The sequence below is a fragment of the Muscardinus avellanarius genome (assembly GCF_963383645.1).
Source record: "Muscardinus avellanarius genome assembly, chromosome: 4".
NCBI lineage: Eukaryota > Metazoa > Chordata > Mammalia > Rodentia > Gliridae > Muscardinus > Muscardinus avellanarius.
The window spans coordinates 69083015-69098659 of NC_137789.1; the positions used below are offsets into that span (position 1 = coordinate 69083015).

A 15645-nucleotide genomic window follows, 5' to 3' on the forward strand; every position below is an offset into this window, starting at 1 on the left:
TAACCAAGCAAGCATTCGGGGATAAAAGTTCAAGTTGTCTGTTCAAGGGAAACTTTAAAGTATTATTATAAATGAAGTTAGACACTACAAAGTGATCTTTGTATAGGTGCGATGGAGGTCAGGAAACTAATACACCTTTTATGCCTAATTAACTACTTTTTGCTATACAGGCTATATCCATTTCCTTTGAATAGCCTGGACTACTAAAGATACACAGTAAATTTTTATTTCGCTCAAAATGAAAGATAACTGAAGGAAAAGAGAAATACATATTTTGGTTAGCATGGAACATAAAAAGCGGTTCATGCGTCTATATTTTATGAATGAGAGTTCACTTTTGCTTAAATAACTTAAGAGTTTTCAGGCACGATGAACTACTGCTGATTTCAGATTATGTGTAATTCACAGCAGGCTCTCAACTATTATTACTACATAAGATTTACCCTATTCTAATCTTTAAAAAGATGATTATATTTTGTTAGCAAAAATTGTACAAAATACCATGAGATCTGCTTTTTTGGGGAAATGTTGGAACTCTCATAATAAAATGATTTTCAGATGAAATGTTTCCCTGGTGGGAATACTATATTGTCTATTTAAAAAAGGATTAAATATCTACACAAGGAATGTTCTATTTCCTATAGAAAATGAGTACGCTAAATTATCTGCTATCAAGCCTTCTGAAAAATTCCTTGATGTTATCCAGTGTAAAATACAGTTAAAATAGAAAATTTTTTATATTTATTTCTCATATTTTTGCCTTTTCCCATCCAAAAAGAATACTACTTAAATTACAGGAAGCTATTTTAAGATATCATAAGAGTGTCACACAAAAATATCCATGCAATTCCCCTGAGTTCTCAAGACCTCTGGATTTGCAGTGCAGATGACCCCAGAGTGCCACAGGTAGGAGAGAGTCACCATGATAGAGGACAAAAGGAATTGGCTGGAGAGGTCAGAGGTCTCCCACCTTTATCCCCAAACCCTTCATTCATCCTTTACATGAGCAAGAAATAAATATGCACTCTGTTGAGCCACTGGGTATCATGTTTGCACCACAATACAAACAGCCACATGAACTTTCTGAGAGAAGTCATCTGTTCTATTCTATCAAAAAATTCACAGGGGAGAAATCTGTGTGGTTATCTTTTATTCTCAAATCAATATATAGAAATACCAAGGAAATCATGGAGAGTAACTACAAGAACGAGGGAATGCATTATTAGGCAGGGATGTCTCACTGAACACTGAAAGTAAATCTTTAATAAAACATTTGATGTTAGTTTTCAAATAGAAATCAAACTGAATAGACATTTCTCAAAAGAAAAAATACAAAATGGCTGATAAATATATGAAAAAATGTTTGACATTATGAGCAATCAGGGAAATGCAAATCAAAATTACACTGAGATTCCACCTAACTCCATTTAACATGGTAATCATAAAGAATACAAATAATAACATATGCAAGCAAGGATGCAGGGAAATAGGAACTCTTACACACTAATGGTAGCACTGAAAACTAGTACAACCACTATGTAGCTCAGTACGGAAGTTCCTAAGAAGACTAGGAATGGAAGCCCCATGCACCTCAGCTATAACACTTCTCTGTACCTCCGAAATACTGAGAGTCAGAATACTAAAATGATACATCCATATCGATGTTTACAGCCGGATAATTCACAAGAGCTAAATTATGGAACCGACCTGGGTGTTCCTCAACAGATGATTGTATAACAAAAATGCGATATATAGCCGGGCGTGGTGGCGCACGCTTGTAATCCCCGCACTTGGGAGGCAGAGACAGGAGGATCGCGCAGGTTCAAAGCCAGCCACGCTGGCTTAAGAGACCCTGTTTCCAAATAAAAAAATATAAAATAGGTCTGGGAGTGTAGCCCAGAGGTAGAAGGGCTTCCAGGAACTCCAGTACCACAAAAAAAAAAAAAAAAATGTGGTATATACACAAGGAAATTTTATTCTGCCATAAAAAAGAACAAAATTCTGTCATTTGCAGAAAATGAGTGGAACTAGAAAATATTATGTAAAATGAGATCAAATAGTCTCAGAAAGTCAAGAGTCTTATGTTTTCTCTCATACATGGAAACTAGAGAGAAAATAGGAAACCAGATAAATGAGAGACCTAGTAAAAGGAAATGAGGGAAGAGAGGTGGAGAGGGAAAAAGGAAGAACTGATGAAAGAAATTATTCAAGTGATACTGTGCTCATGTATGAAAGTGTCACTACCAATATCACTGTTATGTATGGGAGGGGTCAGGTGTAAGGTGGGACCTAAAGAAAAACTCACCCAAACTTGTGGGCATTTGTGTATATGACTTTGAGTCACACTATGATATATAAGTACAATGTACCAATACAACTATTTAAAAATAAAATAAAAACAAACATAAAATTTACTCTAGCAAATATTTTCAAAATATTTGCCTCTACACCAATAGATAAATATGATGATATTGCCTGCCAGGACACATCAGACTATCTTTGGGGGCATTTTTGCTTGTCATAACTGCATGTTGGGAATTTCTACTGGCCTTTAGTGGGCAGAGGCTACGGATGCTGGTGAACAGCCTACAGTGCATAGAATATATTCTCAAGTGTGCAGGCAACATAGATGTATATTATTTTTCCCGTGGAAACCAGCTTAAGTACAAAGAATATATATACATTGGGCAATAAATATTGTGACTTATATTAAAATTTCTTACATGAAATGTCATGCTAACTTACTTATATCTTATTAAATATATTATCTTAAAGGTTATAAAATACAATTTTTCTTTTTCTCCTAGTGTATTTATGTAAATTTGTAGAACAGTTATTCCAAACTTTCTCCAATGAAGAAATTCATTATATAAGGATGATGATTGTTAGGACTTATAATGGAATAAGGACATGAAAGGTTACACATTTCAAACAAAATAAAAGAATGAGTATTCCATCTTCAAAAAAGCTTGTCTCATTACAATACAAAATATGTTCTTGGTGTACTAAAGAGTCAATGGAACAGAATGAAATGATAAAACAGGTAAGAGCATCACATATAACACAGCTAGAATGCTCACTAAGTGCTGATCACTTCGCTGGTTCTTTACAAAACTAGACTTATTTGTGTGTCTAGGCAAATCCGTGCACGGGCACACTCATGCCCATCTTGTGGATGAGGGCACTGAAGTAACACCTTCAGGTGAAAAATGGAGGAAGAAAGGCTTGAACCTCTGTTCCAACAGTTGGAAGACTGTACAGCCACTAACTTCAAAACTAAACAGACAGGGCAAGTCCTCCATCCTTGAATTAGTGCTGGATGAGCAGAGTTGAGACCTGTGCCTTCTGACCCTTCCCTCGGGGTTGGCTGCACAGGCTTCCAACTGCTGAGATGTTTGGTGAACCTGCCCATAGTTGTAGAGACAAATCAGGAGCCATAGGGAGGCCCTTTCTGTTTACTAATGATTGCTTTGGAATGCTGCTCTCATATTCTTTCCAGTCTGTCAAGTCTCTCCTCCCCCTTTTAAAGTCTCTCAAAGTGTCAGAAGATAGGAACTGGGATAGCCTTATCCTCGGATGCATTGGATAAAGAAGGAGAAAAGGATCATAATAGGTTTAGAGGGAAAACACCACTGTGGTACTTTGCTGCCCTCTAGCCCAGTCTTTCTAAATTACTAACTTTAAGTAATGAGTCACACTCCCTCTTTTTACACTATTCGGCAAGTTGCTGGTGGGAGCTATGGCATCCCTCCACCATAGGGACAACATTGCCATGAAGAGGCTGACTAGGGAGAATCTAGCCCATCATAATCACTTTAACTTGAAAAAATCATGAACTGTGCACCCAGGTATTCATTCATATATATATATATATATATATATATATATATATATATATAACATACACATATATATTTGATATAAATTCTGCATATAAAATGTATTTAAGGCAGGGAAGAATACTATAATTAATTAATGTTTCTGAAGCGATAACCTTCATTTATCTTAAAATTAGTTAAGTTGCTCATTACTGTTGAGAAAGATATAAATTTTAAATAGTAATTCTGATATAATCATAGTATTTCAAGACATTCCATTGAGTAATTTATGTGTATTATCTCAATTAATTGGTGAAACTACTTGTGGCAGATCTGATAAGGGAATTAATGAAATTGATTTAAAACAAAAGCCAGTGAACTACTAATATACCCATAATCTGTTTGTATATTTGTTTTTCTTTTGTGGTACTGATAATTGAACCTAGGGGCATTCTACCTCTGAGCTTCACCTCAGCCCTATTTTTAATCTTTATTTTGAAACATGATCTCATTAAGTTGATGAAGGCCTCACTAAGTAGCTGAGGCTGCCCGGGACCCTGTGATTCTCCTGTCTCACCCTCCCAAGTACTGGGATTACAAGGGTGTGCCACCACACCAGCCTCCTGTAATCTGATTTTAATAACAATAACAACAAAACAAACGGAACATAAAGCAGCATATATAGCATATTCCCACTCTGTGTGTATTTGATTGTGTATATGTGCATCGATATTTAGAAAAATCCATTACAATGAATTTCAAAAAACAATGACTCTTTATGGGTAATAATAACATAAAAATTTCTTTCTTTAGGAAAATCCGTACTCTAAATTTTCCATAATAAACATGAATATTTCTCTCATCACAGGTAGATGACAGGAGACTGACAGATTACTTTTAAATGAAACTATGTGACTCATATAGCAAGCTCTTCTTATGATAAGCAATATAGTTTTTCTCATCATCTGAAGACCAGTATTTTGTGAGGCTGGTGAGGTTTAAATACTCTAGGAAGTGAGATGCTTAAATCTAAACATTTGCTTAGTTGACTTTTCTATTTCGGCCGACTACGTATAATTTCCTTAGATCTCACAAAATGCATGTGACTTACTCCCTTGGCTTTGTGCTCACGAGGACCCTTAGGGGCTTTCTGCTGTTTAAGCACGATTTCAGGAAGCAATCCACTTCATTGAAAGGTCTCATAAAAACAAGGTCACCATTGATAGCAAAAATCTTTTTCCCAACTTCCATGCCAGCCATCTAAAAAAAAAAAAATATTTCGAAGGACAATTAATAAAGAATCTTAGGTTATCACAAAATTAGAATTTGAAAAGATGTCATTCTTATAGATTTTGATATGCTAAATACCTCTGCAATGCCTTCATTCATAGCTTTGTTAGGCAATATAACTATGGATGAAATAATTCAAATATCATTCTCTTTAGCCTAATTCTACCCAATTTTTCCTTGACTTCACAATGTATTCCTCCTTGGCCACTTTTTTTTCTTCCCTGATATACTATCAAACCCATTTTTATTTCATTCTTCAAATTATAGTCAAACCACAGAATAAAGTTTTGTTTTTACTGTGTTTTCCATCTATATCCATGTGAGAGAATTTCAACCCCTGTGCACATGTGTGCATGGGTACACACACACACACACACACACACACACACACACACTCCAGTGATGACTGATAAAGAGCCTCAACAAGCAGAAGGAGGAGGAAGACATTATCCATCCAGGCCCACCAGATGATTTCCTCAGCCAATCCCACTTCCTATGATCCCTGCTGTTTTTGCTGCCAGCTAAATAATGAACACCTGGAAGAGGGCATTTTTATGAATGGCAGAGTCAGCTGAAGCTGTGCTATAAGAGCATCCTTGAAAATGCCCTGGAGAAGATAATTCTCACAGAAAATTACTGTGATCATTTGTTGTACAGGTCCACTAGCACAGTATGAATGGACCAGAGTTATTTTTGAATTTAGTGTGCTGTACACAAAGATTTATTTGGCAAGAATTTGTGTTTGGTTAAAGAGACCTTGAGTGTTAGCAGATAGGATGAGTGACAAGCTAACACTAACGCTTCCTTTCCTTTCCTTTCCTTTCCTTTCCTTTCCTTTCCTTTCCTTTCCTTTCCTTTCCTCCTTCCTTCCTTTCTTTCTGTATTGGGAATCAAACCCAGGAGTATTCTACCCCTGAGCTATATCCCCAGCCCCTATTTTATTTTTTATTTTTTGAAATAGGGTCTCACTAAGTTGCAGAGGACCTCACTAAGTTGCTGTGATCGTCTATAAACTTGCAATCCTCCTGTCTCATCCTCTCATGTACTGAGATTATAGGCATGCGTCACCATGCCCATACACTAACTTTAAATAGATTCAAAGTTAAAAGTTTTACTTCATTAATTGTCATGTTCTTTATTAAAGATATTAATATTGAGATCCTTGCTTGAGAATCAAGAGTTTTATTAGCCAAGTAGCAAGGTGAGGTACTTTAATCTTGATGTATTTGGGATACAGCACTGGGAAGTAGGCTCCATGTTGAAGGCAGAAAATTTTGTCTTTACTTATTTCTGAATTTCCAGAGCCTAGAACATTATCCAGCAACAGAATAACTATTAAATAAATATGTCTGAATAAAGGACTAAATGATTAGGAGATTCCTCTGTTTAAAAAGTTGGCGAAGTCAGGCATGATGGTGCACACTTGTAATCCCAGTACTTAGGAGGCAGGAGGATTACAGGTTTGCAGCCAGACTCAACTACTTAGTGAGGCCCTCTTCAACTTAGTGAACTCTGTTTCAAAACAAAGATTAAAAAATAGGGCGGGGATGTAACTCCAAGGCAAAATGCCCCTGGGTTCAATCCCTAATTCAATCTTCCATAAATAAATAAATAAATAAATAAATAATAAAAAGTTACTGAGAGGCTGTCAATCAGCATTAATCCAATGAGAAAATGAATCAAAGCATGTGCTTTATTGATGGAAGTATATTCACAGAAAAGACAAAGGTGGCAGGAAACATAGAAGACTCATTGCTTGACTGAACAGAAGAACCATCTGGCACAGAAGGTACTGTCAGTCAGACCCTAAACATTCCCAAAAAGGTTTCAGTTGGAACCAGTGATTAGGGAGGCTCCTGGGACACAGGGAACTGCTTGGTTTCCCATGAAGTCAAGAAGTTCAGATCTCTAGATCTCTAGAATACCCCATCCCCCACTCCAATTATCTCTGAGCGCCCCAACATGAGCTCAGCTGCCACATCCCAAGGGTGCTTAGTAGAACCTGACAATAAAACAAACCAGAGCCGGGCGTGGTGGCACACATTTGTAATCCCCGCACTTGGGAGGCGGAGACAGGAGGATCGCGCAGCTTCGAAGCCAGCCGCGCTTGCGTAAGAGACTCTGTTTCAAAAATATAAAATAGGTCTGGGAGTGTAGCCCGAAGGTAGAAGGGCTTCCAGGAACCCCAGTACCACCAAAAAAAAAAAAAAAAAAAAAAAAACCAGAGACACTGTCTTCAATAAAGATACTTAAGGCTTGATTTCAATTTGTTGAGAACTTTTGTATTTGTTTATATTTGTGACAACAAATTTAAATAAAAATAATAATTTACATTACCTCAGCATTAGATCCTTTTTCTACCAGTTTTATTATTGGAACTTTATTTTTGTCTTCTAGCCCAAAGCCATAGCTGCCTTCATTAGATTTAATCTGCAATGCAAAATGTTAATGTTATTAATAAAGCAACTATGAGAAAAAGTTACAAATAAAACACAAAGACATAATGGGAATCACCAAGAAGTATGTTTGCATAGTCTCTGGCTAATGTCTAATCAAGCAGAAAATTTGCATAATATATTAATAAACTTACCAATAGCGATTTAGCTATAACATTTTCCACAACTTTTAAATCATGTTTCATGAGTCGATGTTTCATATTTGATCCTTCCATTTCCTCATCCGCAAAAAAACGGAAAAGTAGGGGTTCATCTTTGAATTCACTTTTCTCCAGAACTACAGAAACAGAGAGACTGAAAATGCTTCAAGTAATCCCAACTCACTTTCCATGCCAGTAGTCATTCAGTAAATAAATATCTTCCCATCACTCAACTTCATATTTCTACAACAAGTTATATCCACAATATCCCTTGGACTGTTAAAACTATTTCTTTCTGTAATTTCAAGCCAATGTTCTAAGTTACTGTTACCTAAAGAAATGTGGATTTTTTTTTTTTTTTTTTTTGTGGTACTGGGGTTCCTAGAAGCCCTTCTACCTCTGGGCTACACTCCCAGACCTATTTTTATATTTGGAAACAGGGTCTCTTAAGCCAGCGAGGCTGGCTTCAAACCTGAGCGATCCTCCTGTCTCTGCCTCCCAAGCGCGGAGATTACAAGTGTGAGCCACCACGCCTGGCAAATGTGGATTTTCAAAACAAATATTTTTTTCAATGTCAGCTTTTTGTACTAAGTCTACTTTTCTTAAGTCTGCTATTAGCCAGATTAAAATCTAAATTAAAAAAAAAAGATTTTGATGAGTTCTCAAACTGATGCGATTCAAATTTACGCTGTTTTTTACCTGCAGTAAACCTTTTAGGCATGTTTTTTAATATCCTGCACAATTATGGGAAAATCCAAATGGGAGAAGTGAGCCCTCTCTGTGAGCAATTCCCATTGCATCACTTTTATCCTAACATTTTGACCAGAAACATATCCTCTGGGTAAAATGTGATTTTAGTTTCCCTGAATTCCTACTTCTTTTCTGTTTAAAGGCAATATTCTCAAATAACTTTATTTCTGCCAAGGTCATTTTTCTCCTTTTTATCTGAATAAATACTATTATTTTCCCCAAACCTCCTAAAATCCCTGGCATGCACTGATGATAGAAGGATTGTTTTGTTAGCCTTGTTTAAACCGGGGCTAAACGCTGATGGGAGAAATTGTACTGCTTGAAATCTGGACAGATGTCACGATGCCCCAAAATGCTGATCTTCCCTATTTCTAATCCGTCTCTCCTTAGGTCCTTGAAATGCATATGTTGGGACAGGTTGAGTCACAGAGCCATGAGCTACAAAGAAGACAGCGGTTCCCCACACAGCAGAAAGAGTTAGGCTTTGTGATGAATCAATCGGTCCAGGTCTGGGACTGACTAGGTGTGGCCATTAGAAAGTTATTTAAATGCTCCCAATCTCAGTTTCCTCATCTGCAAAATGAGGGCAATAAAATCTTTATAATGTTACATCAAACTAAACTGAGGTCATACATGTAAATAATTTGGCCATGTTTGGAGCAATCGAAAAAGACAGCTATTTTATTTTATTACTTTTACAAAGTTTCAATAAATAATTGTTGACGGAATGAATAGATTGTCTCGCCAGGTATGGTGTCATGCCTCTACTCCCAGTACTTAGGAGGCTGAGACAGGAGGACTGAAGGTTTGAGGTCAACCTCAACAATATAGCAATGCCCTCAGCAACATAGTGAGACCCTGTTTCAAAATAAAAAATAAAATATGGTTGGGGTGACGCCGGGCGTGGTGGCGCACGCTTGTAATCCCCGCGCTTGGGAGGCGGAGACAGGAGGATCACGCAGGTTCGAAGCCAGCTGCGCTGGAGTAAGAGACCCTGTTTCAAAAATATAAAATAGGTCTGGGAGTGTAGCCCGGAGGTAGAAGAGCTTCCAGGAACCCCAGTACCACCAAAAAAAAAAAAAAAAAAAAAAAAAAAACATGGTTGGGGTGTAGCTCAGAGATAAAATACCCCTGGGTTCAATCCTCAATGAGACACATACCTGTGTGCCCGCATACATGCATACACACGCACGTGCATGCGCGCACGCACTGTAAAAACTGGTGTGACTTTCGCTATTTCCTTAATAAAGGTGCAACAACCTTCTAAATGTGATTGGAAAACAGATACAATTACCAACAAATATGTATTTATAAACATAATATATTAAGAGTTAAAAAGAGAATGTTTGCGGAGCATGGTGGTGCACGCTTGTTATCCCTGCGCTTGGAAGGCGGAGACAGGAGGATCTCGCTGGTTCGAAACAAGTTTCACTGGCTTAAGAGACCATGTTTCTCAATAAAAATATAAAATAGGTCTGGGAGTGTAGCCGAGAGGTAGAAGGGCTTCCAGAAACCCCAGTACCACCAAAAAAAACAAAAGACAGAGAAAGTTTGAGTTTATGGATTCTATAACATAATGTTAATTGAGGGGAGGAAACTAAGTCTCATTACTTTGATAAATCCAAGAATTCAATTTTAAAACTCTTGCTTGATAAACAAGAAAAAAAAAATCTCTAATGGCCTAAAGGAAACATTTTTCTTCCAGAGATCTATAATTTTCTCTAAGGTAATTTTGAAAATATCTTTCCCCCCCAAAAAAATTAAATGTTCAGCTATGCTCTCATTTAATGATTCTAATGTATACTGTCATTCAAAAAAAATTATGAGTCTAATCTGAAACCAACTCAAAGAGGTAGATGATCTTAAAAAGAAAATAAATTTATAGCTCAAGCCACTGCTCCTCAGGAGTCAGCATAAGCTAGAAAAAGAGAGGAGTCTTGACAACTGGGAGATCACAGCAGTTTGACATAGGAATGGCCCCAGCAGCAGAACTGATCGCAGAGGTGGTGACTCAACACGAACCCAGGGCAAGACCCAGGCAGTCGCAGTCTTGCTGCTGCTCTCGACCTCACTGAAGCACTGACATACTCCCAATGCCCTACAAGGAACCAAAACAATGGAATACATCTGTGCGCTTCAGGCCGAAATTCCTACCATGGTGCATAAATCCATTGTCACAGAGACCCACGCCAAATATCATGGCCTCTTCTCTCGTGCGGCAATCCCCCTGTTAACAAAGAGTCCTGTGTGAGTTAATCAGCAACTACAGGCTTTGCCGCATCATTACGACATTTAACATCCCAGGCCCTGTATTCAGCAAAGTCGTTTATACATGACAGCATGCACTGCTTCACAGGACAGTATGCATCTAACTGTTACAAAACATTCACTGAACCTGAAAACACTTTCTGTTGACATTAAGTGAAAACAATGTAATATTTCTTAAGAAAAAAGCCATCTTAACTAATACCAAAATATATACATAAATAAAATTTATGTCTACTATACTCTTTATATTATTTCTTGAATTGTGTATCCCAATTATGCAACAGGGAAATTTCCCTGTCAGTTGACAACACACTAAATAAAGTAAGAAAATGCCATTACGCATGATCTTGCTTACTCACCCTTCCCTTTCACCAAATGTCCTCACTCTTGAAAGGGCCTTGAAGCAGCCTATTAGTCTATGGTCACTTGGACTATCATAAAAGTAAATGTTTGGTGGAACCAGCAAATGCAAACTTCTCTTTCCCTATCTTGCCAAAAATTTAATAATAATAAACAATAAGATCATGTAACCAAACCCAACAAAACTACCAAAGCTATGTTTTTACATGGTGTTGATCTCCAAAGTAACTATTTTTTATCTAAATATAGATCCTTGTACCTCTATGAACACGCATGCTTATGTGTCTGTATACACCCTCACAGCTTTATGGTTCAGTGTTTACGAAGCTTTTTCTCACATATTAACTCATTTTTTCTAGATTATTCGTTAGCACTAGTACTCCCCCCAAGCTATTCTCTCCTCTTTCTGGCTTCTATTTCATTTCTATCGTCAACACCCTAATCTGATATTTCTTTATCTCTCATATAAATCATATATTTTCCCTGCATTCCAAAATATGCTATTATAGAATTCAAATTTCTTACATAGAAATATCATGTTCCTAAACTTTAAAGAGACCCTATTTGTTAATAATTAGTGTACCAGAATTTTCTACTAGATGTTCAAGATCTCCCTTGTCCTGGTTTTTATTCTCCCCCTCCAGCTTCATTTCCAAAGCTTGATCTCCAAAATATTTAGTGCAGTCAGTGTGGCTCTGACTGCTGCCTGAATCCAATCATTTTCATCCTCAGGTTCACTCACGCAATTTTTGATACTTACTATGCCCTTCTCTTTACCTTCCATTTATTAAATCCTACCTGTCCATAAAGGACCAAAATAAGCTCCACCTCATGCTGGGACAACTGCAGCCCTGGTTACTCTCATGGTATTCATTATCTACAACTTCAGACTGTGCAGCAGGCCCTCTGCAAAAGCTAAGCTGTTTTATCATTATAAATAATTCATTAAAAAAGTATTTACTTTACTCTGCATATTGTGCCAAGTGCTACAGATCAAATACTAAAACAAACATAAGACATTTTCATGCCTTCTAGTAATTCAAATCTATTGAAGGATTTGGTCTCTTAAAATGTGACACACAGTAAATGCCATTAATTAATTTAGTCAATATTCCCAATCAGGCAGATGTACCCAGAGAACAAGGACACAGAGAAAACCCCGAATCCAGGCTAGAGGGTCAAGTGGGGTTTCCTGGAGAAGAGGATGCCAGGATTCACCCAAATGACCAACAGCTTCTTAAAGCCAGAAATCACACCTGCTTCCTGCTTTGTTGATTTGTTTTATTTAATGATAAAAGTACTTATTTAAATTGTAAACACACAGAAAGAGCTTGATTAATACTCACTGACATTTGATTGCTTTATTTGATTAATTATTCAAATGTTACACAGGTCATATTAATATTATATTGAACTGGGCATGTTTGTAATCACAGTGCTTGGGAGGCTGAGAAAGGAGGATCGCACAGGTTCAAAGCCAGCCTCAGCTACTTGGTAAGGCTCTCAGCAACTTAGTGATACCCTGTTTCCAAATAAATTATAAAAATAGGGCTGGGGATGTAGCCCAGAGGCAGAAGCCCCTGGGTTCTATCCCCCTGTACCACAAAACAAAATATTATATTGAACATAGCAGAGTAAAAAAAGATCTAAAATGTTTAAGTAACCCTATGGGTTTTTTTTCTTAGTGAGGGCAGTACTGAGGATGGAACCCAGGGGCTACATCTGAGCTACATCCCAGCCCAATTTTTTTCTTTACTTTGAAACAGGGTCTCACTGAGTTGCAAATGGCCTAAGTAGCTGAGCCTGTCCATGAACCTGGACAGGCTCCTGTCCAGCCTTCCAAATGCTAGGATTACAAATGTGCACCACCATGCCTAGTTTAACCCTGTTTTTAAAAGAATCCTATTGGTGCCATACAGATCCAGTAAGCATTAAAGAAAAACATAATAAATACTGCCTGTGTGTGGGGAAACAAGGCTTCCTTATAATTTAGTTAATTATAAAATATGGGTGATGCACACACAAATCACAACTTGAACAAAACTAAATGATACTGATGCCTTAGTCCAGTAAGAAGGTAGCATCATAGAATAAATTATTATAAACCCTAATACTAAAAGCAGCACACAAAAATGATAGTCAGTAGGTTCCCCAAAATGACTTCATCCAATAGAATGCATAAACTATAGGATCTGGATCTGAACTATATCCCAAAGCAACAGAAAGACTATCATATTGGAGCCAAGTGTTTACTGTAGCCTATAAAGCTTCCCAAATCAATCCATTCAGTACAGGTCAATACTGAAAATTATATCTTATGATTTAGGAGTTTTGATGGAAAGGGACCCTTACTTTATTAAAATTACTTCTTTACATAAGATTAGAAACTTTGTCTTGCTCTCCTATCAGTCCATTACTATATTTTTTTCTCTTCCAAGACAGACCATGCTATTCTAATATGAAGTAAGCAATGAGTTAAGTAGGTCTGTTCTTTAAATTTGGACAAATTTGGGACTTCCGGGAAGATGGCGATGGAGAAAAGTGGGGCTTACGAGCCCCGCTAAAAACCAGTCTCTATTACCACAAAATCAGCGCCTTTCATAGCCAGAAAACACCATTAGCAGAGAAACTAAAATGTAATTAAAAGGAACAGAGAAAAAGAGGACTGGAAAAACGAGACACCAGAAAGAAACCAGACCGCAGTGCTACGGCTGGAGCCGCAGCATGGAGCGGAGCAGCACGCCATCTTCCCTTACAGCACCAGGCCCCAGAGAGGAGGGGGACTCAGAATGGAGCTCAGAGCCACAGAGGAGATATGCCGGCCTCACGCCCAAGGACGCGGCAGTAGCGCCTTACTGCCGGCAGCAGCGGCAAATTTACTGGAAAGCACCAGACCAACGCACTCAACAGCCCAACAGGCTCCAGAGAGAAGCGGCAGACAGCGAGCCGAGGTGAGCCGCTGCCTAACAGCCAGGCAGAATTCGGCAGATTTTTCGGTGCAGGGAGCATTTAAAGCTCCCAGGGGCTGGGCTCAGCACACCCTGCAGGGACTCAGAGCGAAGCTCAAAACCAGAGAAGAAATACGACAGCTTCACAGCCGAGGGCGTGGCAGAGGCACCATATTGCCACTGGCGGCAGCAGCAGCGAATTCACCGAGTCCATTACAGCTCCATCAGCGCACTCAACAACAGTGAGTCAAATTGTGACCCCTAGAGGAGAAATCCCAGTACAGCACGCCCAGGGACTTGACCCAGTGGGGTAGTGGCGGTGGCAGAGATATCACACCATAGGAGAACGCCCAACCTGGCACCTCCCCATGGTCTAAAGCAGCCTCGATTGACTTCCTGGGTCTGAGACTCTATGATACAACACAATAAAGGAAAAGTGGGGACTGAGATACCACAGACTCGAGATCCAGAGCACCTTAAGTGAAGTCATATTGACCAAAGGGAAGAACCCAGAGAAGGCACAAACTTCTGAAATCACTGGAAAGAGGAGTAACAATGGAGCAATGAATGGCAACAACCCCACAACATCAGGACCTTATAAAACAGAAATTCAGAGATTTCTAGATTTCAAATCAGGAAAATAACTGTAGAAATAATAAAGGTGTTTCAAAAAGAATTCAGAGAGAGCGAAAAAGAGATAAAGGATGCAATTAATGAAGTAAAGGCCTCAATTCAAAGTACAAACAACCGATTAGAACACATGGAGAATAGAATCTCGCTCTTAGAAGATGAGCAATCCAAAAATGAACGCATAGTTTCTAATTTAGAAAAAAATATCCAACAGCAGGAATCTGACATTGAAGAAATATGGGCCCATCTTAAGAGAGCTAACCTAAGAATAATTGGAATACAGGAGGGAAAAGAAGGTGAAACCAAAGGGATCAACAATCTCTTCAAGGAAGTAATAGCAGAAATTTTCCAAAAATAGAGCAAGAGGTTGATACACAGGTCCAGGAAACTTATAGAACTCCCTTTAGACAGGATCGGAGAAGAGGATCCCCACGCCACATAATTGTCAAAATGACCAATGAGGAAGCCAAGCAGAGAATCTTGAAGGCAACAAAAACAAAGGGCCAAGTGACATTCAGAGGCAAACCAATTAGAATCACTCCAGACTTCCCAAACCAAGTCATGAGAGCCAGAAGGGCTTGGAGTAACATATTCCAAACTCTGAAAGAAAACAACTTCCAGCCAAAAACTTCCTACCCAGCAAAACTTTCTATCAAATTAGATGGGGAAATAAGAAGCTTCCATGACAAACAGAAACTGAAGGAATTTATGTCTTCAAAACCAGCGCTAGAGAAAATACTCAAAGAGATTAACTACAAAGAAGAAATAGGTAACACACACCAGAACCAGAGAAACAAGATTTTCCATCCAACAGACAACCAAGATTGGTTATCTGTGGAGATTCATTACTTATGTTAGTCTTTTACCTATCTCTAAATTGTATTATTTGCTTTTATTGTTGCTAATTTTTAGGATTTCTAGTTGGCATATTAATATACCTTCAGATATAGCATTTGGAATATTTTATCCAATTCTATCAGTAACT

General features: G+C 38.1%; 1 protein-coding gene across 1 annotated transcript in view; it reads right to left on the reverse strand.

Moving 5' to 3' along the window:
* Nucleotides 1-15645, reverse strand: part of LOC308262320 (phosphatidylinositol 3,4,5-trisphosphate-dependent Rac exchanger 2 protein-like) — a gene marked incomplete at both ends in the record, with an annotated part of 238723 nt that overhangs the window by 75172 nt on the left and 147906 nt on the right. The window contains 4 exons of the mRNA XM_080694767.1: nt 4930-5078; nt 7446-7538; nt 7699-7841; nt 10609-10681. Of these exons, the coding sequence (XP_080550893.1) occupies nt 4930-5078; nt 7446-7538; nt 7699-7841; nt 10609-10681 (458 nt within the window). The remainder of the gene's footprint in view (nt 1-4929; nt 5079-7445; nt 7539-7698; nt 7842-10608; nt 10682-15645) is intronic.